A 24,700-nucleotide genomic window follows, 5' to 3' on the forward strand; every position below is an offset into this window, starting at 1 on the left:
GTAGTACATCTTGTAGCAGGTTATTTGAACCATCTATTTTTAAGATTTTTAAGTTTTTATAGATAGGAGAAAACTAAAAATCCCCTATGTCCCCAAAGTTTATAAAAGGATTCGAACTTGGAAGAAGCCCCTAATCATTATTTTTCCTTTTTCTTTCTTGAAAATATCGTCTTCTTTTTTCTATTATTCTCATGATCCAAATCACTTTATCATCTCCCTTTACTCCCATCAATTCTCACTCCTATGGACCTTTCCCCTTTCTCTCTCTACTCCATTAATCTCGTCCCTTTCTCTCTACCCATAACCCCCCTCTCTCTCTACCCCATTAACGTCCTCTCGTTCTCTCTACCCCATGAAATCCCCCTTTCTCTCTCTACCTCATTATCCTAATATTATTTATAAGAGTAAATAATAGATAATCTCTCTCTCCTTCAATGGGAATGTGAGTGGACGGAATTAAAAGAAGGAAAAATGATTAGGACCATAGGGAATAAGTGAAAATGTTTCGAGAAAGAAAAATACAAACTAGGTATTAAGGAGTCTTTCGACCCATTTTATAAAATCGATCTGCACCATTTTAAAACTTTAAATTTCACAGTTATAATTGACATGGGTTTTGAAGCCATCATAAAGTTTTTGACACCGGAACTTACATCTTCTAACAAAATTTAGAGGTGCACTTTGTATAGTATAATGTGGCCACCCTATGCAAACCTCACCTTCTTTTAATTAGATTTTGTTCCCCACTTAAAATATCAATTTGCATCTGTATTTTTGTGTTGGGAAACCCTAGATACCATTTCAAAATTATACCCTTTGAATTTATATTCTTTGGAAAATATTATTTTATGAGTAATGATCCTATGAGATTCTCCCACACACATGTATGTAGGACCTCCAAAGATCACTATTAAATTCGACACAAATCTTTAAGAACGTTATCACATAAGTGTAGGACTTGACTTTTTTAGAGATTTGTGCCAAATTTAATGATGATCCTTTGAGGTCCTACACACGAGTGTGGGAAGGTCTCACAAGATCATTTCCTTTATTTTATTTAAGAGTAGTTGGTTTCTTGTCCCACGTTGGATAAGAGACAAGAGAAAGTAGAATAGTCTTTTTGTTATACTCCAAAGAACCAAGAGGACAGAAATTGTTGACGATTGAGTATCCCGTTGTGATGATTTATCCAGTTGCATGCGAATGAATTCCAACTAGGGTTACGGCTGAATTTGAGAAAGGGTCAAAGGGCATTTGCTCTCCGATCTTGAACTTCTCTCTTCAATTTTTTGCATAAAATTATTTCTCGTTTTCAAACCCTAACCAACTACTAGTTATATCTTATTTTCAAACCCTCAATCTTCTTGTGTAAATGTGATCTCAATGCAACTCTGGTTCTTTACAACTTGTTATACTTGTCCATTTTTGTAGCAAGATAATGACCCATTTTCTGTATGCTTGTGTCCTAAGGATAAATTTCCCTACTTGAATAACTTTATTTTCTGTATGCTTGTGTCCTAAGGATAAATTTCCCTACTTGAATAACTTAAATATATTTTAATTTTTCTCAGTAAGCGTTATAATAAAGCCTTCGTGCCTAGAAACAAGACGAATTTTAATACTTTCCATTTGTCACCAAAAGCTTTTGTGAGATTACAATTTTTCTATCCCATTTCATCCACAATTTTCAAACATTTTCATAGGGATTGTATACCACCATAAATCATGTTTGTCTAATGGTATACATGCGGACCCCACCATTTGATAAGCCATAGGAATGAAGCCTTCTAATGCTTTAGCAGAAAATAGCAAAGAGTGATTCATCACTGCACTAGTAAATACAGCTTGCTGCAACCAGTTTGTTCATGGGAAGTTAGCAGGCGTTTTGACAACAAGCGTGATTCTAACAAGGAAAGTTTATATAAGGATGCTACTTTATAATATGGAACTACGGATGCCCCTCAAAACTCCATCAGAAAAGGTAGTTTTAATGTTGAGAAACCCTTTGATTGATCATCTCGACATCGAGATGTATGACCATGAAAAATAAAAACATTTTAAGTCTCAGAAGTAGTGCATTTTACGACATATTATCTACACCGTCCATTTTCAAAATTTTCATATGTTTATAGATCTACTTGATTTTAACCATTTTTTAGATTGAAAATTTTATAATTAGATATAAAAATAGATTTTGGGACAATCCTAATAACATTTTACATCAAAATTATATACCATGGTAAAATTTGAAGGGCACATTACCTCAACACCTACGGAGGCGTCCGTATGCAAACCCCTCCCTTCTAACAAATGGTTTATAGGGCTGTGCCAAGTTAGTACTCTAATTTCTCAATAACGGGTTCATAGGATAGCTAGGAGAACAATTTTGATTCATTTGTACAGAATCAGATGTTTCCCAATTCAAACAATGTTCAAATAAAACAAGTAAATAACCAAGGGAATGGGATAACTTCAAGGTTCACTAGAATCGAAACATTCCACACGCTGTTGCTTAATGGAAAAATCTTACGACCGATAAATTTGTGCATGCACACGGGCCTTATGGTTTATCTTTTTTCAGGAAACCCTACCTCATTTCAAAAAAAAAAAAAAGCAATAATAAATAAATAATAAAATCTATCATTTTCTATTATATCTAGAACATTTGCAATACATGGAAGTATCCCAATAAATAATATTAGTTGTCTTTCTTTGAAAATGCAATAATTGACCACGAAAAGAGAGTAAGTTCCACAATATCATGAAGATTGTGTCTCCAATAAGGTCTAGAACCTAAATTAAGAAAAAGAAAACAAGTAACCAAAATGTATCCCGTTCTGTTGTTGCCACAAAAATGGCATGTTAGAGCCAAATCTATTTACTTGTACTTTGGGGCGCCAACAGTTACACTGCGGCGCCTGTTGGCAGCCATATCTTGGTTGCCTTTTCTCATCATGGTAACAAACTCATCATAGTTTATCTTTCCATCCTGCCACCAGATGACTAGAAGTTATTCACAATAAATGGAGAAAGAATATGTGATTTCTTTCACAAGATATTTAGTCTGGTGTATCAATAAAAATGCTCATGACAATTTAAACTATTAGACATTAAAGATGATCTCTGTTTCCATGGAAACATAAAACAGTAGTAGAGCACATTGAGGTTACCAGAACAGCTCCATAATGTCAGGACAACCCCAACTTGTCTATGGCGTAGCAATTAAAACATTCAGAACAGAAGAATATATAATCGAAAAGAGAAAATTCATCAAATCACCTTCAAGAGATGCATATATGCTTGAAATTTGAAAAGCCCTCAAAACACACGCCACACTGGATCAATTATGGGTTAGAAATTGTTCGAGGGGCTGCATTTAATTTGGCCTCTCTAGTAGGAAAATACTCTTTGATAAACAACTTGTTGAGATATTAGTATTTTCGAAAACCAACACCTAATTCGATATTGGTACATTCGAACACCAATACTTTACTAAGTAAATACCATGATTTTGTTATTTGAATATGCATATCTTGTTAAGTCACGATGTGCAAATACCAATATTTTATGGATGTTAAAGTTTTTATAAGATATTGTTGTTTCCAAAAACCAATATCTCACTCTAAACACTTTACAAGGCAAAGGGTGTCTTTGAATACCAATTCTTCAAGTAAATCACCAAATGAGATATTAACATTTTCGATCACTAATATCTTTAGTACTTATGAATACCAATATCTCATATGAGGTATTTCTAGTAAGGCATTGGAATTCGAAAATACAAATATCTTATATAGATAGTTTACCTGAAGAGAACATTCGTTTTGGAAGGACAAAACTACAAATCGGCCCTCCATCAACATGTAACCCCTTAGGATGTGTACTTGATGGTACCTTTATGGACATTCTAAAAGCAGGAGCATGTGAAGGGACGAAATACTAAATTGTGAATTTCTTTGGTGTGGTTTGATAAGTTTCTAAAGGAAAATCACAAGATATAATTGTGGGGTTTTGCCAGTTTTCAGATGTCACACTTTAACGTTCCAGTATGTACGGCATTTTGAAAATACATAGATCATAAGCAATGAACATACCCTATCTGTATCCACCTCAGCAATTATTTCATTGATAGTTTTCTCATCTCCCATGTTATACTTTTTGAGGGCTTGCTCTAATTCCTCCATTGTTATGTACCTGAAAAATTAAAAAAGCAATATACATGCGCAATTCACAAAGCTGCTTGTTCATTTCTCTCTTCTTTTTTGTTGACTATCATAAAACAAAGAGATTTATAACTTAAAGTACTTCCAAAAGATCTTACCCGCTTTTATCTTTGTCAAAATATTCAAAAGCAGTATACAAATGGTCTTCTTTTTCCATTCTGTTCAAGTGCATAGTTGCTGTTATAAATTCAATATAATCTATAGTTCCATTTCCATCAACATCTGCCTGCAAGGACAGCAGTCATGTTCTTTTTTAAAACTGTAAGACAATAAGATGATAACATTCACACAACAAAGGAATTTCAGAGAAGATTCACTCCTTTCCAGTGAGTATAATAAACTGATAACAGCAATTATTCAAGCAAAACCTAAATGCACATTTTCTTATGTCTTATATATTTAATCGAAGACATTTCCATTCTCTAAAAATATAAATAATAAGACCTCAAAGTTCTGGAGAAAATCATCCATGCAACAAAAGATTTATACAATTATCGTGTGGAGTACCTTTCAAAAATACACATGCCATTTTATATTTCAAAATACATGCTTTTTACTCTCTTTTTTTTCTTTAAACATTTGCAACAAAGCAGAGGCATATTTAGTCCTTATCCAGTACATTTCAAATAGATCCTTCACAGAATTATGTACAGGTTCTTGTATTTTTCTTGATAACTAATTTCTGGTTTCCTTTTCAATGCATTTTGAGTTTGCCTTGCAAACAAAAAGATCATATGGCAAAAGAGATACTCAGGAGGATTTATCGCCCTGAAATTTTGGGATCCGCTTTAGAATCACCAGATAAGATTTCAAATTCCTAAACACTTGGATAGTACAGTCCAAAAACTGCAGTCTCTGTTCAATCTTAAGACGCTATTTTTTCTGGGCACATATAGAGTGTGTATGAATTACCTTTTTTAATTTTATTGAGTTTGATCGCTATGGTGAGTAAGTTATGTCCCCAAAATTTGGGGTCAAAGAAATGCTTAGGGTTTTACTCAAGTGAGTGAATGGACGAGTGAGCATATCATATTTTGGCTTGACAAAATACTACTTGATCAGTCATGATTCATATTGTTTGGCTCAATATGTTAGAATAGACCTTATAGAAACAATTGTGCAAGAATGATAATTTTAGGTACATATGAGCTTGTTGAGGTACTCCAATGACAAATGGACTCCCATCTATGTTGTGATAATTACAGCAAAGATTTAATTATTATATGATTTTCTGATACATATCCCATAAAGTCTAAAACGTGTATGCCATCATTGACTATGCTCAGAACCTCAGAAAGCCCACTCCTATACTATTTTATTACTTCTTCACTCTTTCATACAGAGAACATGTCAGTGACTAGGTTGGTTATAAAGTCCCAAAAGAAGTTGATGAAGTTCAATACTCCACATATATAAGTTGTCAGTGTTTCTCATATATTCATGTTCTTAAGATAAAAGCAAGCCAATCTCATGGAAAGTGATACTCTTCTATTGCATGGTACATGGGAAGTCAAAATCTGCAACAAAGGGTAGAAAATAGATCTCCAAACGCATTTAGGGGTTCACACCTATTGAAAACTGATAGCAGAGAAGCAGAAATGTGAACCACATGTAGCAGTTACCACAATCAAAGATAATACTTGAAACACAAATAAAGAAAAGAAAAGAAAAGAAATATCATACCGCCTCCATAAGTTGCCTAACTTCAGATTCAGAAATCCTGGTCCCCAGTTTTGGAAGTCCAGCTTTCAATTCCTCAAAAGTTATTGTTCCACTGTTGTCTGTGTCCATAGATCTGAACATCTCTTTTAATCCCATAATTTCTTCTTCAGAAAGGTTTTCTGCAATCACCTGACAAAAGCCATTCCGGGACTTTCAGCCAAAATATCTTTAGGGAGACCATTGATGGGCATTATTAGCGAAGGACAATAACTGCTCACCTTCAAGGCAACCTTTTTCAGTTTGTTCATTGCCCTGAATTGTTTCATTCTAGTTAAGACAGTAACATCAATTGGTTGGTCTGATGCCACCCCATCTTCTCTGATCCATGGATGATCTGCACATATATTATTAATCAAGAACAAGACACTTGAACAGAAACTGCAACTAGATGTTAGTGACGATCTTAACATAAATGACTATGCCATGTGTAGGCGCATATGTACAAATTTAAGGTGTCCTTTATAGACAGATACATATATACAGTGCAGGTCCTCAATTTTTCTAGGCAAGAGACAATCACATATAAATGGATAATTATGTACTATCCAATCATGTACATGCCACACCGACGTACATGTTATGGCTGCATCCGGAGGTCAATGTCTGTGCATGTGCACGAACACGTTTCTGTGCATACAAGTGCAAAGATTTTGTGAAAGTACAAGCATCAGAATCGTTGAGAAAAATGAAGTACATGCCGTATCAAGTTTCTGAAACTGGGGGCCAGATTCAGCCTACATGACAATCGTCTACGCAAGTCCAACTCTATTCAGCTAAAGCAAAAACCTACAACTTCATTAAACATTAAAATAATAACTTAAAGATAAGGGCACCTACTAAATTTTGGGGCAAATCATAGTTACCAGGATCTCCTAATCAAGGCGTCGATCCTGCTCCAGGATCTCACTGATAGGGATCAACAAGGGATCACTCCTGGCTACTCAAAGGGGAACAAGCATAATCTCTCTCTCTCTCTCTCTCTCTCTCTCTCTCTCATGCTTTCAGATATTGCGAAGTGTCAAATTTCAAACAAAGCTACTTGTTATGCTTTTGGGTGGTGTAAAGTATGAAATTCTAGATAAATCATATTTTTATTCCATTTTGTGGGATTAATGTTACATAAACTACACCTCAAAGGAAATATAAAAAAAATACTTATTAATTAAATAAAACTGTAGAATAACTACTTTTTTATTCAAACTGTAGAATAACTACTTTTTTATTCCTCATTTTTTGTGTGCCCAATTTTTTGTATTTTGCTAAATTGTTGGATTTTTTAAATTTTTTATAAAAAAATTTAGGTTATTCAGTTTTTTCATTATTATTTTCAAAATTGTATGGAATGCGCTTCAGACCTAGAGAGTTTCAGGAATGTGTTAATTCGTCACTCCCGCTCCCACTCTCATACTCCAAGCAACCAGAGGGCAATGATGGGCACATGCAAGCCTCATCAAAGGACTAACGAGTCAGAGTAAGACCCAAGTTCATTGATTCAACCCACTCGTTGCTTGAGTCAACTTCATGATGGAATAACCCAAGTCAATGAAACTTGGCACTAGTAGAAGAAGTCCCTCCATCAACTTGATGATGCACACATCTTAGAAAGTGTGGAGATTGTGCCTTACATTCAAAAAGGGAACCAAGGTATAACACTAAATCAGGCTAGTCTTGGCCAGGAAAAGGAACAATGGAGTTGGTGAATCCACAGATCCCTCAATATATAAAACTGGCAAATACACAGCAAAAATATAATGATTAGACCCATCCCTTAGTGAGTTCAGTAGAATTGACCTCATCAAGCCACAGATTGATTCAGTGGGTAACTGAACAAATGGCATAGGTAGCAGTAACTTTGTGTATTCTTAAGACCTTTCTCAGAAGGAAGTAAATTGAAAAATAGTGAATTTTCACAGATACGAGAAATTCATAAGAAATGTTCAAGAAGACTGAGGCTGCTGCCTGGCCAGTTGAGGGTCCAAACCACCTGGAGGCGACCACTGTGTAGAAGAATTTTTTTTTGGGAGTGTGATGGGGAGGGGCGGGGAGCAGAAATGGGGGAAGAAAATATATTTTAATTTTTCAATTTTGCAAAAATTAGAAACATATCCAAAAATATATTATAATCACAACTAAAATAACAAACCATTAAAAAAAAAAACTCTCATGAAGTTTCATCATAAATGTAAAGACAGACTTCAAAAATAAATACAAGAAAATGAAAAAAAGTATAACATGACACAATATTCACAAAAATATGAAACCCTAAAAATGTAGGTTTTGGGGCACACATCGAGTTCTCTAGGGCTTTGGGGGGCTAAAATGCCCCCCAAATATAATTTGCCCCCTGTTAAAGGGGGTTACATTTTTTGACCTTCTAGAGAGGGAAATTTCCAGCCTCGCCAAAAGGGCTCTGGGCGGGGACCCAATGTGCACCCTGGGAAACTAGTCAGCTGCCAAGGGAACCACCCTGTACTGGGCCGCATAGGCCCAAAACAGTGAGGTGAGGCCTCCCAACTGCCTGGGCAGCCAACTTTTTGTATTCTGTTCATAAGGATCTAGTTATTGTCCAAATATACAGAGCCCCATACACATGTGCATGCATCAAATCTTGGCAAGCACAAAAATCACGTAATACCCCCAAAACCAGAACTTGTCAAAAAAAAAAACTAGGATTGGAGATATATGAAGAAGCATTGGATTTATTTGAACAGTATGAAAAAGAACCCATAATTCTTTAAAGGAAAATGTATAGGGATTGTCTACAAAGAGACCATTTATCTTTTTTGCATAGAGGTCACAATCATTCTTGTGCCTTAAATTTCAAAATGGGTGCTTGTAAGAGAGTCATTGAATAGACAAAGTTCCAAAAAAAATTCTCGGACTTCTTGACTCACCCCAAGCCATCCAGTTTGATATCTAACGAACGAAAATGATTGTGACCTCCATGTACAAAAGATAAATGGTCTCTCTGTAAACAATCTCAAAAGTTTATAGAAGGATACAACCTTAATTGTAGAAATAAGGTTGTATTAATCTATACCATCTATTTTAGTTGAACGGTGTAGATTTGATACTGTCTCAAAAGACATGCCACTTTTTTATACTAAAGCATGTCAAATCTACACGTCCAACTAAAATAAATGGTGTCGAACACCGCAAACTTACTTCTATAATTAAGGTTGCATCCTCATACAAACTGCACCCTTCTTTAAATCAGTAAAATACTATTGCAAATTTAGCACATCACCATTCTCGAACAAAGAAAATGATAAAAATATTGAAAAAATTTACATTAAAAGTGCAAGAATGAAAAGAGAAATTGCTTTAAAAGCAAATTACTTGGAAAGAAACAAACTCCTACAAATTATGCAAAGACTTTTCCCCAAGATTTCAGAAAATCAGAGATACCTAATCATTTAGTATACAATAACTCAAAAGGAAAGGAAAATAACTATTCAATTTTACTTTTAAGCTAAGAAAGATGACTATTAAGTATGGCAATGGCCTTTTGGTTATTCAAGGGAACCGATGAATGCATACAATCATATACATCTGATCATCTGACTTCCCGTTACTTATAAAAGATTAACAAGTGCTCCCAGACTCACACATTGAGATTTCCATCATAAAGCTTACTCAGAATTTGACTAGCAGAAAGACGATCCCTAAGATTAACAAGTGCTCATAAACACACACTTCGAGATTTCCATCATAAAGCTTACTCAGAATTTGAATAGCGGAAAGACGTTCCGTAGGATCTGCCTTTAACATCTTCTTCACAAGTTCTTTGGCACCACTAGATATGGAGGGCCAGGGATCAGAAGAGAAATCAATATGCCCACGCAGAATAGCATCAAATATCCCATGTTCATTCTCTGCATATTGGTTGGACAAGGAGCAAAAATAAACCCATGCGGCTAACCATTAAGCACAACTAACTCTCAACCTATAATTATCAAGAAATACGGACCTGCCCAGAAAGGAGGAACACCACTAAGAAGAATGTAAAGTATGACCCCAGCACTCCAAATATCAGCTTCTACTCCATAATGTCTTCTCAAGACTTCAGGGGCGACATAATATGCACTTCCAACAAGGTCCCTGAACACTTCTCCTGCACCAGCCTAAAATGAGGTAAATAAATGTCTTCAATTCCTCAATAGTCATATTAAGAACAAAAATTAGAAAAATAATAATTAAAAAAGAAATAAATAAATGAAGTGCCAATAGTAACCAATCAAAAAGATAAATAAACAAACTACCTATAATGGAGATTACAACTCTCAAGCTTCCTTGTCCAAAATTACCATGCTGTCCATACATAAGCAATTGATAGCAAGCATTTAACAATTCATTCAGTCGACGGATCAGAGAAGGGAATATAGCAAACACACTCTTAAGCTGCACAGCATAAATCATGATGACACCAGATGGTATATCATTCCATAAGATTCGTCTGTAAACAGATTGTAAACATGAATAACTGCACAGAACACTCTCCCCAATGCTAGGCCAGGAAAAGATTATGCTTGGGTTTTCATCAAGTAGACACTGATATCAGGATAAGCATATATAAATCAACCAAAGTTGAGGAAATGTGCATGAGCAAAGAGTGCCATTTGTTTAACCATGAGTTAAAGTTGATGCGCATAATTACATCAGCATGGACATTGAGTAAGCAGCCAACAAGATAGTCCTACATGACTAGCTTCGAATCCCATACATGGCTACAGTTTATAGATATCGACACTGATATGTGAAGCATGGATTCAACTCAATATGACAACCTTATTCGTTTTTTGCTCTAATAGTATAGATGGTAAGAAGTTCTCAAGAAACAGATCTGGATAAGTATGATGAAGAATTACGAACATATCAAATTCAATTGTCCTTGAATTGCGCAGAAACTTTCAGACTATGTGTTCATGCCTCTAGAAACGTTTTTTGACCAAATTCCCTTCACAAAACAAGCATTCCACATAATATTGCTCATGCTTTTGTTTATGAAATGAGGACATAATAGCGATTCTAGTACCAGAGGCAAAGGTTATGGATGGCCCTGGAAGTTGCAATATCGAAAAATCACTAAAATCAAACTTCTCTAGTTGGAGAGAAACCCAGGTAATCATGTCTCAACTCTGCAAATTTTTAAATGAAAGCCAATAGTTTTCCAACAAATCAAACCCTCAATAACTCAAAATCAAACGCTAAGTTCACAAAAAGGAGATTGTCACTTTCATAATGAAATAATGAGAGATTATTGGAAGTGCAAAGATCACTGTCAAACTCATACTTCATTATTTCGTGTGGACTGGATTAGCTTCCTTTATACCCTCGCTTTAACTGCTCCACTTTGAAGGGGCAACTGGTAAAAATTGGCTATAACGGCTGAAAACTACAGCCCATTAACTCTAAATCCACAGATTTCAAGATTGATAGACACCCTAGGGTTTCGTGGTTTCCCTTGGCATTGAAGAAATTTAGAGAACAATATTTCTCTAAAATTCTATACACCCATAGAGAGGGATGTGAGTTCTATTTATAATTATTGTGTACTCATCCTTGATTGGCTCAATCAAAGATGTAATTACAACAAATCTGTACAGATAAGAAAGATATTACAATATACCATGTTAATCCTTAACATTATCATTCTCTAGATCATTATCATTATTCTTATTACTCCCCCTCAAACTAAATGTGAAACATGGACAACTTGTTTGCTATCGAATGATGTTGTGAAGTAGGAAGACCTTTTGTAAAAATATCAACAATTTGTTCTGTAGTTGAAACATAATCAGGAGTAATCTGTCCACTTTCAACCTTTCCTCGAATAAAATGATAATCCAGTTCAATGTGCTTGATCTGTGCATGAAGAAGTGGATTAAAGGAAAGCTTAATTGCACTTTGATTATCACAACATAGAATTACATGTTGAATTTTTATTCCCAATTCTGATAGAATGTGGCGGTACTAAGTGATTTCAACAGTTGTAGAAGACGTTGCTCGATATTCTGCTTCTGAACTTGAGCGTGAAACAATCTTTTGCGTTTTACTACTCCAAGACACTAGCGATCCTACAAAGAAAATACAAAATCCAGATATTAACCTTCTTGTATCGAGATCTCCAGCCCAATCTGCATCAGAATAGGTAGGTCAACCTATCTTCCACCAATAAGAAAGAAAAGACCATTAGCCAGGGTACCCTTCACATATCAGAGAATCCTTTTAGCTGCTATGAGGTGCATCTCATGAAGATCATGAATAAATTGACATATTTGATTGACAGCGTAGGTGATATCTGGTCGAGTGAATGTAAGGTATTGTAACCCCCAATAAGACTTCTATACTTTTCTAAATCTTGAACATGGTCAGCATCTCTAGCAGATGATTTCTTTGTTGTAACCATTGGCGTTGGTGATGGCTTATAGTTACTCATTCCAAATTTTTCTAAAAATCCCAATGCATACTTGTGTTGTGTCAATTTTATACCTTGTCTCGTGCACTCAACTTCTACACCTAGGATATACTTTAGATTTTCAATATCCTTCATGGTAAATTGTGCTCCGAGCATTATCTTTAGCTGCTTTATTTCATCCTCATCATTCCTGGTTACAATATCATTCTCCTAAGGTTTTTGAACCAATTCTTTCTGACGGCTCCACCATACCATACATTGGAATGCTCAGTTTGGACACTCAGTTGCAGCTCCACACAATAGACAGAACAGTAGGGGTACAATTGATTTACACTATACTGAAGGGAACTTGTGGGAGATGGAATACTCAATTTAGTGGATTCCAAGACTTCCTCGTCCTTGGAAGCAAGCTACCTTCTTTGCCAGACTCAAGTTGCTGCTTCTAATTCTCCTCAGCCTATGTCTTAAGCTTCCTAGGGACATGTCCGAAGATCAAGGTCAGCCGGATACTTCGAATGTTTGAGCCCCTTCTTCTTCTCAAGTGCATCAGCAGCCAGTGAATACGATGAACATTGACCCCTGGCCTGTTCTTGAACATAGAGAAGCACCATCACTAGCCTTAGCCCTTTCCTTTTTAGAAATAAGGAGTTGTCTGCAACACTTCAAGAATAACCCCCTGTAAGAAGGGCTTTGCAGAAGCCTTCAAACCGAGCTCGTGGGGCTTGTTTGATGCTATAAATTACCTTCCTTAATCTACACACAAGATCAGACCCTTTGGATTCTCCATACCTTGGTGGTTGCTCCATGTAGACTTCTTCTTGGAGATCACCATGTAAAAAAGCATTTTTGACATCTAAGTGATGTAATCTCCAACCACAGAGCTTAACATTGCTAATGCTAGTCTGACAGTTCCCATCTTCACAACAGAACTAAATGTTTCTTCACAGTCCAACTCATACTTTTGATTATAACCTTTAGCCACCAATCTCGTTTTGTATCTTTCAATAGTGCCATCAGCCTTGTACTTGATTTTATAAACCCACTTATATCCAAAAACATTCTTATGTTTTGGTCTAGGTACAAGATCCGAAGTGTGATTTTGATGAAGAGCAAGCAATTCCTCATTCATAGCCTCAATCCAGTTGGGGTTTTTTATGGCTTCTCTGTAGGTATTTGGCTCTATATGTTTAGTGAGAGCAATGAGAACTGAATAATATTCAGAGTGTGCACCATAGGATGCCCAATCTTCCATCAGAAAGAACCTTCGTGGTTAAACATCTTTAGAGGACAGATGTGGCTGATTATTGTGGGTTGGTGCACTTGAAATACTTTCAATGGAGGGATTAAAATTGCTACCATCACTCAGTACTTGGCCAATAACTACTATCAAGGACTCAAAGCTACTCTGTAGCAACGATTGAGATCTAGCCAATAACGTGTCCCCGGCAGGCGGTATAATAAAAGAAGGTCAAGGTTGTGAGTCATCCTTCTAGCAAATTTTCTGTGCTTCCTTATAGAATCATCCCTCACCGAAGGCCACATGATGAGAAACATGTATCTTTCCCCTAGCAGTAGAGTAGCATCGATATCCTTTATGCTGGTCATTATACCCAACAAACACACATTCTTCTGCCTTTGCAGAGAATTTTCGCCTTAAGGATTTATCAATATGAACATAACACATGCAAACAAAAGCACGTAAACTTGAATAGTCAGGAACTTTTCCTATGAGCATTTAATATGGTGACATGTTGTTTGGATTGGCAAGGTCCGTAACCGATTAATAACGAACACAGCTGTATGAAATGCCTCACTCCAAAAATGCATTGGTATCCCACTATGAAATACTATAGACAACCCCAATTCACTGATGTATCTGTGTTTTCACTCTACCACACCATTTTGAGCAGGTATATGTGGACAAGAGAACTGTTGTTTGATACCATGAGTTTGACAGAAGGATCTAAAAACATGAGAAGTAAATTCACTACCATTATCACTACGAAGGAATTTAATTTGTAGTTGATAATGTTTTTCGGTGAAGTCTTTGAAGGATTGAAAAACTTGAAGTGCTTCAGATTTGGATTTTAGAAAATATATCCATGTAAAGTGGGTGAAATCATCAACAAAACTAATATAATAGCGAGAGCCCGAGGGAGAGATAACATCAGATGGTTCCCAAAAATGAATATGAATGAGTTCAAGAAAGTGAAAAGTAAATTTATTGGCATTAAAGAAAGTACTTGATGATGTTTTCCATGCTGACAGATTTACAAACAATGTTGCTTGGCACTTTATTACATAAAGAGGGCAAGGCCTTGAGTTTATTTAAGTGGTTTACTACAGCGTAGTTGGTATGAGCTAATCGATCATGCCATAGTTCTGCAGAGACTTTAGGACTACTTTTAGAGGCTAGGACAGAAATAAACAAGGCATGGACTTCATCACTTTTAAGAAAATAGAGATTTCCCCAACGTTTTCCTTTAGCGAGGAGCTTCTCGGACGTAGATCCTTCACCAACAGAGCAGTTAGTGTAAATACAAAGGAACAATTAAATTGGTCAATAAATTGAGATACAGAGAGGACATTTTTCTAAAATTTAGGGGCAAAAAAACATTAGGCACTTTTAGGGAACCCATGGACGAAGCAACAAAGGCAATACCAATATGTGAGACAGTAACTGAAGAACCATCACCCATAATGATACCACATGAACCATTATAGGGAATAACATCAACAAGCATATCTGGATCATTAGCTACATGATTTGTAGCTCCAATGTCCACAATCCAACTTGCCTCAGACGATGCGGTGAGGGACATAGACCCGAGAGAGTCGGTCAAAGTATTAGGGTTGCCTTGAGAGTTCTGTCGAGAGTAGCAATAATAGCATTGAGGAGCGAGATGGTTTGTGCGATCGCATAATTGACAAGATTCAGCAATGGTCCTATTCATAGGATGTACTGGTAGTGTTGGTAAAAGTCCTCTTCCTCAACCTGCATAGTGTTGTGGACCACCATGTGTACCACTAAGACTGCCACGGCCGAGATAGGGTGACAAACCCCCTTGGCCACCTATAGGATTACCACGACCTTGTCCTCTTCCTCTTCCACAACCTCGTCCTTTTCCTCTCCCTTTGGACATGGAAAGGAAGCATAGAGAACCTCATGTGTGGGTCCAAATGCAACAGTTGAGTCATTGTTACCCATAGGTAAAAGATTGAACAACAACTCATGTTCAAGTAGAAGAGGACAAAGAGATGTATATGATGGGAGAGGTGATCGATCCATAACTGAAGTAACAACCATGTTGTATTCCTCACAAAGCCCACGTAAAACATAGTGAACTTTGTCCATGTCATCAACTGGATATTATATAATTGCCAACTAATCAAAGAAAGATTTCATCTTATTTAACTACACTTGCATAGCGTGTGCAATTTTGAAGCTCGGTGCGAAGGTGCATCAATCGCACCTCATATTGTTGCGCATAGAAATCGTGAAGGGTAGACCAAAGATCTTTTGCAGTGGCAATGTCAATAACTTGTGCTAGAATATCAGGAGATAATATAGAGTTGATCCATGCTATGATGAGTTGATCACAAGCGTACCACTGTTCATATTCTAGATTAGGAGAGGAGAAACTTAAGGGGTTCTGATGTAGAACCATCAAGATGTGGCTTTCCTCATCATCAGCTTCTTCTTCTTCTTCTTCTGCAGTAGCAGCAATCAACTCTCTCTTACTCTGCTCTCTCAAATACCATTATTTTGAGCTCTCCAAGATGAAGACACCCCCTAAAATTAGCCCCCTTCTCCCTTCTTCATCATGAAAGGGGCTCTTGACAATGATGGCCCAATTCTTCGAAGGTCTTACAGTGACAATGAGGATATCCAGCTCTCTGTCATGCGACTGGCCAACCTTCTCCCCTCTCAAGCCCAACACCAATCAAAGCAACGTGAAGAAAATGGAGATGAAGACATAAAGCAATCAAAAGTTTGCAACGGGTTCACAACTTCAATAGATACAACGCAAATTCAGGCTCAGGAAATGGTAAAGAAGCTTTCAAGTCCTTGACTTCTAAAGGAGAATTATCACAGAGAGGTCAAACCCAAGAGCTGGATCTTGATGAGCCTTAAAAAAAAATTTGATGGGGCAAGTATGACTTAGAGAGACGACGGAGATTAAATTTTTTTGATGGGGTAAGTATGGGCTTAAAGAGAAGATGGAGATTTTTTTTTTTTTGCTAGGTACAAAACGGTATGGGGACGAGACAGGAATTTTTTTGAGATGAGAGAAACATGTTTGATGGGGTAAGTATCCCTTAGAGAGAAGACATTGATTTTTTTTTTGTGCGTGCTGGATACAAAATAGTATGCGGGCAAGACATAATTTTTAGAGATGAGAGAAAAATTTTAGGTGGTTTGTGGGCAAGACTTTTTTTTGAGATGAGACAAAAAAAAATTGTTTAGGGACGAGAAGAAATTTTTTTTTGGAAAGAGAATTTAGAGAGTGGGTGAGAGCGAGAGAAGCTTTTTTTGAGGAATTTTTAGAGAGAGAGAGACTGAAATTTTTAGAGTGAGATAATTGAAATTTTAGAGATTGAAAGAGACTGAATTTTTGTTTAGAGAGAATATAACTTACTTGAAAAAAAGATAGAGACTTACGAAAGCGTAGAAAAGATAGAAACTTGCGAAAGCGTAGAAGAATCGCTCTGATACCATGAAGAAATTTAGAGAACAATATTTCTATAAAATTCTCTACACCCATAGAGAGGGATGTGAGTTCTATTTATGACTATTGTGTACTCATCCTTGATTGGCTCAATCAAAGATGTGATTACAACAAATTTGTATTATAAGAAAGATATTACAATATATCATTCTCTAGATCATTATCATCATTCTTACTAAGCATTACCATGACCTTCATCTTCTCCACCTAGGGTTTCCTCGTTTCCCTTGCCATCATCATGTTCTTCTTCAAATACCAAACCAATCATGAAATCTTCTTCATCATTGATCATCTATGAGCTCTTGTCCTTCATCTTAGACTGGCTCTTCATTAAAGATCCACTCATCCACAAGATCATGTTTCTCAGTATATATATCATATATCATTGATAGGATGCCCACTAACGATAGGAATACCTATTGGATCAAAGAAGGGAGATTCAAACTGAAAATCTGAAAACGGACCTCGATCATCAAACACAATGAAGTTCTCTCACCCGGTGATGAAATCGAATAAACATGCTAAAGTGAATCATCATTGTGATTGGACCTGAACGACCATCATCAAAAATGGTTAAACGTCAATCGAGGCAAGTTGGGTACACCTTGTGCAGCAGATCCTTGGACGTCCTTTCATCAAAAGTTTTGGCTTGATAAATCAGCGAACTCCTCAATTCTCCTCTTCATATTGTAGAAACGAAAAACAATCCACAAAAACAAGAAAGAAGAAACAAACACAAAAGAAATAGACAACCAACCACAACGCAGATATACGTGGTTCGGCAACGCACCTACGTCCACGGGAGATGAGAGCTTCTTTACCGACAATGGAGAATAGGGTTACAATAGCTCTCTTCCTCACGCCTCTCTGTTCTCTCTTATTACAAAGAGATCTACGTTTTTTCCTTAACCGTAAAAAAACCCATCGCAACAATATATATCGAGTCCCAAATAGATGGTACAAATTACCAAAATACCTCATGTACAGATATATATCAAATCCCAGATATATTGAATCTCATGTACGAATATCCGAAATTTTGCTTGGGGCCTGCCACCCCCCAACCCCCGCAGGGGCCGAGTCAACAGAGTCTACATGGCCAGACACTCCTTCGGGCCTCAAGCCAATCGGGCCATCGGCCCTTTGAGCTTTTAACGGTCCTCCAGAGTCGTCCTTTTGACTCCATTTGGCAGATCTATTTCCTCATAATACAAGACATCAATCCTCAACACATATCATTAAATTCCTTCAATGTAACTTCAACACGACCACCGCGAACTCCTCAACCTCCTTTAATAGCCATTCTGCAAACTTGCAGCAAATACTCGACCGCTTTGGGATCGGACCTACTCTAATACTGGATGATGCAGAGCAGATAAGGAAGCTCTAATGAAGCACTATTGAGCTAACAATGGAAAGGAAATCATATGTGAAATTTGGATTGAAATGAAATGGGGTTGAAGAATACAAGCTATGCTTCTAGATCTCTAGTTTTAAATAAGTTAAGACAAAATCAATAATATTAAACTATGAATTGGATCATCCACATGGAAACCATATTGATAATAACGATCTTACTTAAAACTCAAGATATCCTAATTCTGATTGAAATAAAATGCCTAGTTAAAAAGAAATCCATAATAACAAATTTTTTTACCCTTAATAAAGTACATAATTCTGCCCTTTTGACAAAAGATGATAATGACCTTAATTATTTTTCTAAACTAACTCTAACATCCAAAAACCATAGAACTTCTAAGAAATTGAAAAACATAGGCAATGGGCCCTGCATCACCTTTTATATTTTGCTAATTTATTTTTAAGGAAAATGACATCGCCCACTCCCCCCCACCCCCATGCTCCCCCCACACGCACCCAGACCGGGAGTGGGGTTATTTCTCTCCATACTTGAGGTGCCATATAGCCCCTCATGCACCTCATGACCATCACAATGCCATCCTTCCTCTCCAAGGTTATTCAAGGACCCCCCAACATATGATTAGAGTAGAAATCCATGAAACAAATGATTATTTTACCCTTTGTAAAAAATACAAATGACCCCCCACTTTCTTCTCATCCTTCGAGTACCAAATAAATACCCCACATTGCATACATCATCGCCATGAACAAAAAAATTAAATTTTCCTCTGCCCCCTCTCTTTCTACATCACACTCCCTTTTCTCTATCCCCAAGCTGTGATGATGGAAAACCTAGCCATACCACCCCTTTTTTTCTCTCTATCCTCTTTCTCCTCTGTGCCCTCAAGCTCTAATCGTAGAAAACCTCCCAGTGTGTGCACCTCATCAAGCTCATAGAGCAAGCTGGGAGGAAAGAAAAAATTGTGAATTTCAATGAACAGGTCATGAAAGTTACTTCCTCATGATGAGCTCACTATTGAGGAAGAGATCCTTCTCTCTATTGCTTACAAAAACGCAATCGGTGCTCGAAGGGCTTCAAGGTCCATAGCTGTTTTTTCTTTTTGTTGAGAAGTTTCATCGACTAAGTAAAAATAGGAGAGCAGAAACTGCTCGAGTTAAGAATTACAGGGCCAAGGAAGGTTGGAAGGTTAATTAGACAAGTTAGAAGTTATAATTAGGAAAGAATTTCCTCTAGAAAAAGTGATTAAAAAAACTCTGAAAATAATGGCGAATAGGTTTTGATGATTCATTGCTTTCTCTATCGTGGTGTAAAAAAGTTTCAGATCTAGTGAACTTGGGCATCTTGATTAGTATACTGCTCAATTGAGCATTTAGGGCAAGAATAAGAAGCAAAAAGGAAGAGCTAGAGCTAAATTTGGAGGCTGAATGATGAATTAGGGCTTTGGTTCTATGTTGATTCTATTTTTTGGCAAATTTTATTGGTGGAAAGGGTGATCCAATGCAAAATTTGCAGGCTTGAATGTTGAAATGGGTTTCAGGTGCTTTGAAATCCGTTTTCATGAAATTTGTAGGGAAAAAGGGAGAGATTTTGCGAATTAAGATGAAGAAGTGTGAAATTGTCAATTTGAATGTCTAATGGGCAGCTGAATAGGTGAAAGTGTTAAATTAGTTGCTCCATCACTTGTGTCTCGAGAAAATTCACTAGAAAAATTTTGGGAAATTAGGCTTTCTCCCTCTAAAACTTGGTTCCATCGTCTATGTATATATATATCCTTTCTATGCTTCTATGGTTCATCTTATCAGAGATTTTTGGGTCTCTGTTCCTCCTACAGGGTCACTCTTCTATTTGTGGAAGCCGAGATTTTGGGGGTTGGTTAGTGAGAAAATAAGAAGAGATCCAAGCCTACATTTAGAGAGAAAAAGGGCTAGAGAGAGGGGGAAAATCATCACTTCATCATATCTTTTTACTTTAATGGTGAGGTATTCCTCGGCCAAAAACATAACTTTGTAAGGGAATGGGCCACATGCAGAGGGCCCTTTGGTCCATTAAGTATTGGGGTGGGCTCTGGCAAAAAGAAAGAGGGGTGGGGGTTTGAGGGGCATGGGTTGGGGAGGTACCATGCCATTGTCTTTGTATGTTTTGGATGTAGTCGACTTTTTTAATATAGTTTTTCTACACAATTCTTAGATTATTTACATATTACATTCGTTGTGCATTGGGTTTTGGTTGTGCCATGCATTGTACAGGCAGTGGACTAGTATCTCATATAGTTAGTCTTCAATAAAGTGGTCCAAGATAATGAAAGGAATGAAATAACACAATATGACATGCATATTGATACAGGACTCAAATAAAATAAACTTCTCTCCAACAAAAATTTGCTAGTTATTATTATTGCTGAACAACATAAAGCTCTTGGGATTTGGCCACTGCATCTAAAAGGGTAATTTAGCATTGATTCGGTTAGATCCTTTCTAGCATGGAGAAGATAATCAAATCCTCATGAAGTCTGGGACAGCAAGGTGAAAAATGATTTCAGCAATTGTCCTGGATGGTATAAAAACCTATTGAACAGATTAGGATTGTATGCATTGAGGCTGTAGTAGATGTAGATTTGAATAATCATCAATGGAGATGTACATTCAATAGCGATATAGATTTGGATTTGCATCCAAGTGGCAAGATTGCAAACAACTATACCAATGATCTGCTAGGCTGCCAGCATGGGGAAAAAGAAGAAGGTTCCTCACTTGTCCAAATCTATATTAAGTATAGCAATGCCACATAATCATGTAACTTTTCCCCAACTCATTTGCAAAGCAGAAGATTCATATACGTCCATTTGCGATCATTGGGACTATAAGCCACAAGCCAATGGTTCGTTTTTATCCTACTGATGCAGAATGATAGTCTCAGAACCTCAATTTCATTTTGCACTTAGTGGTTATCACAGCCAAATTAATTCATTTCAGTTCTAGCTTAGGTTTTTTATTTAGTTGATATTGTCAAGGAAACATCACGTATATCCTGATTTATCTAGATCTTTATATAGTTAATTAAATTGAGTAACCAATCTAAAGTAAAGAACATTGAACTTCATCACCGTTAGCATGCCCCCTGGCCTTCTATCTGAAGAAAGCTAATGTTTCACCGAACACTATGCCCTCCATTAATGCCACTATTGGACCAAAATGCACCAAACACTAATGCCCTCCATTAATGGCACTATTGGACCAAAAGTCCAAAACAATGTCTCAACGAGATTCTCTACTAAAGTGAAATGATAAACATCTGGGTTAAAGTAATGGGTCTTTTCTAGAGGAAGGAATCTTGAAGACAATCACTAAGTTGTCAGTTGTTTGGACCCAACTTAGTGGCTCTGGTACTTGTTGGAAAACCCAAAAACCAGGAGGCTAATGAACCTCAGATGTTGATATGGATGGATGTTGTCCATCAAGCACAAGAACAAAATAGAACAACAAAAGATTTTTACAAACTGGCATTGACATAGCTTAATCAGTTATGAAAATCCTCAATAAGGATTTCTGACAACATAACCTTTTATGGGTGATGTAAGGCACACCATCCCATACTTGGCTGAAGATTGATACCTTGCCAAGTGAATAAGTGAGACCACACTTCCCTCTTATCAATCACAGATATAGGGATGATCAGCTTACACTAAATTTTAATGAAAAGGATTGTTTGCCAATCCAAATGAATAACAAAACTCAATGAGAACTCAGCTAAACTGATAAGCAGATACCGCGTTAGCATCTGTGAAAAGTGAGGCTACTGTCTCAGTAGTCAGGTATTTCCAGAGTTTGAGTCACATATGAATTTGCTTTTGGAGAACAGTTTGGTTTTCTAGAATATTAGAATAGTTCATAACCCATCCTTCCAGAAGGAGACTTCATGAATTGCATAGTATTAACCTTGTTCTTATTGAACCCAAGACCAAAGAGCAAATACCAAAGTAGCTTATAAAAAAAAGGGAAGCAACACCTCAACTCCAGGATTAGTCAGCGAACTGGGGAGCATCTAGACAATATTTTGGTGCTAAAACAAGGCATAATGCTCTCTGCATCATCATATCAACAGGTCTCAATAAAAGCACATCTGCTCTGTAACTCGTATGTCCGAAAATTAATAATAATCAGCCAACAAACGAATATTTTTCAAATATCCGCACATCCGAAACACAAACTCCCAAATAACTACAAGATTGGGATCAGTTCACTCATATCGTGGAAACCAAAAGAAAACGAGAACAGGGAATGACCTACCAGGCTTGAAGAACACCGAAAGCCCAAAATCAGTGGCTTTCAGGGGCGAAGCCTCATCCTTATTCAAGAAGAGAAAATTCTCAGGCTTGAGATCTCGATGCATAACCCCCATAGAGTGGCAAGTGTGGACCACCGTAACAATCTCCCTGCAAAGAGTAGCAGCGGCACGCTCCGAATAATGCCCCTTTGCTATAATCCTATCAAACAACTCACCACCCGCACACAACTCCATGACCAAATTCACAGAGTTCCTATCCTCATAAGCCCCCTTCAACTCCACAATGTTCCTGTGGCCAGTCAAATGGTGCATGATCTGGACCTCTCTCCTGACGTCTTCAATGTCATCCTTTGTTATTAGTTTCCTTGTGGCAATCGATTTGCACGCCAAAACCTCTTTCGTCTCTCTATGCGTGCACATATATGTGACGCCGAATTGGCCTCGGCCCAACTCCTTGCCGAAAATGTAAGTGGATCTACCATCTTCCATGGGCCGCCCGAGGATACGACCAATGCCTGCTATATGTTGTGGTGGGGGAGAAGGAGACGCAGAAAGAGAGTGGGTTTGTAGGTGTGAAACTGGTTTCGGAGGAGGAGGAGCAGGGGGGCTTACGTGGATGCCAATCTTACTGTTATGGGGTAGTGCCGCTGCAGCTTCGTGTTGCTCTTCATCGGTTGGGACGCCGTTGCAGTTGCCCATGGTGGACTTTAGATTCTAGAGACAGAAAGAGATGGTTGAATGGAAGGAAGATGGGGTTGATTCTGGTCGGCTTATAGCAGCAGCATTTCATGGAGTCGTCAATAGCGTGTTTTGTCAGGATGAGAGAGAGAGAAAGGTGACTGTCTTGTTGAGGAGAGAGAAATAGAGCCAGAGCCAGTCATGAGAGCGACTGTGCGTCTCGTCACTTGTGGGAGCTTTTTTAGCCAGAGTGGTCGCATCTGTATATGCATACTATGCTCCCTCGGGAGCATATTGTACATTTATTTTTGAGTCAAATATTTAAAATTTTATTTATTTTTGAGTCAAATATTTAAATTTTTATTTATTTAAAAGGTGTCATATAGAGTCTAGGCTCTAAACAAGCCTACCTTCAAATAGTATCGAAAAATATGGTTTTAATACTGAAAATCATTGTGATAGTCTTAAAATATATTTTCAATTTTATTTATAAAGTTTAAAGGTTAAAAAATAGTGTAGATCGTGAAAATCTTAGAAATTGACCTTACAAAATATATTATTTTTAAAACTTGAAATCTTTTTTTTTTCTCTCATGACCATACATCTTGATGTGGAGATGATAAATTTGAGGAAATTTGAGCATCAAAACAACCTCCTCTAATGAAATTTTTGAGGTAAATTTCAATTTGATGGTTTAGAGACAACCTCCTCTAATGAAATTTTTGAGGTAGATTTCAATTTGATGGTTTAGAGTGTCAGTTTTATATAAACTTTTCCTTTATTGGTTTTTAAAATTGTAAGATCTATTTAATTATAATATATTGATTATTTTTAAAAGAAACAAAAATATTAAACGGATCATTCCGTCTAAAAATTAGAAAGTTTCATCCATTGCCGTCTTAAGAAGCCCACTCTTAGGTACATAAAGGGTAAGAGTTAAGTTCTCCAAAAAAAAACGAGAGATTTTATGTAAATTTTGTGCGAGGGAGTAGATAGATAATATATTCCTAAAGGGACAGGAAAACTTTTGATACATATGTGTTACTGCCATGTATGGGCCGCGTGTTCGCGTTCCATTGTCCGGACTGCTTTGGACCTGATAGGTTTTTTGGTCTTCGTCTGCTTTTCTTTCGGACCCGGTTTTTACGAGTCCCATGCTATTTTCATGCGGGCTCCCTTGAGCACCCATTATTTGTATCAATCTTGGATCCAATTTTGTAGCGTGAAAGAAAGACCCATGTGATCTTTTACGAGGAATATATAT

General features: G+C 37.0%; 1 protein-coding gene across 5 annotated transcripts; it reads right to left on the reverse strand.

Annotated features, from left to right (window-relative positions):
• Positions 1-2,624: 2,624 nt before the first annotated feature.
• Positions 2,625-23,541, reverse strand: LOC18439140 (calcium-dependent protein kinase 1). Of its 5 annotated transcripts, none has more exons than XR_016045664.1 (8): positions 22,761-23,541; positions 9,916-10,069; positions 9,668-9,820; positions 6,164-6,279; positions 5,907-6,074; positions 4,322-4,449; positions 4,095-4,194; positions 2,625-2,989 (listed from the first exon to the last, which is right to left on the reverse strand). XR_016045664.1 is itself a non-coding variant. In XM_006849314.4 (8 exons), exons 1-8 carry the CDS (start codon positions 23,455-23,457, stop codon positions 2,879-2,881), a joined length of 1,617 nt encoding a protein of 538 aa, XP_006849377.2. In that variant the 5' UTR covers positions 23,458-23,541; the 3' UTR covers positions 2,625-2,878. The 5 variants fall into 5 exon arrangements, 3 of the variants coding, with proteins under 3 accessions (XP_006849377.2, XP_088709597.1, XP_088709591.1); XM_006849314.4 differs by having other exon boundaries at positions 9,916-10,059; XM_088853471.1 differs by lacking the exons at positions 9,668-9,820; positions 9,916-10,069; positions 22,761-23,541 and adding an exon at positions 9,582-9,600.
• Positions 23,542-24,700: the final 1,159 nt, after the last annotated feature.

This window comes from Amborella trichopoda, chromosome 1 (assembly GCF_054954075.1).
Source record: "Amborella trichopoda isolate Santa Cruz 75 chromosome 1, AtrichopodaSantaCruz75HAP2 v2.0, whole genome shotgun sequence".
Taxonomy (NCBI): Eukaryota; Viridiplantae; Streptophyta; class Magnoliopsida; order Amborellales; family Amborellaceae; genus Amborella; species Amborella trichopoda.

Excerpts from the sequence above, each read along its gene's own strand:
- LOC18439140 (XM_006849314.4), bottom strand. The coding sequence starts at position 23,457 with ATGGGCAACTGCAACGGCGTCCCAACCGATGAAGAGCAACACGAAGCT. Across the intron at positions 6,280-9,667 it reads TTCCGCTATTCAAATTCTGA|ATCATCCATGGATCAGAGAA; the intron begins GTAAGCTTTATG and ends ATATATGTGCAG. Across the intron at positions 6,075-6,163 it reads TGAAAAAGGTTGCCTTGAAG|GTGATTGCAGAAAACCTTTC; the intron begins GTGAGCAGTTAT and ends GGCTTTTGTCAG.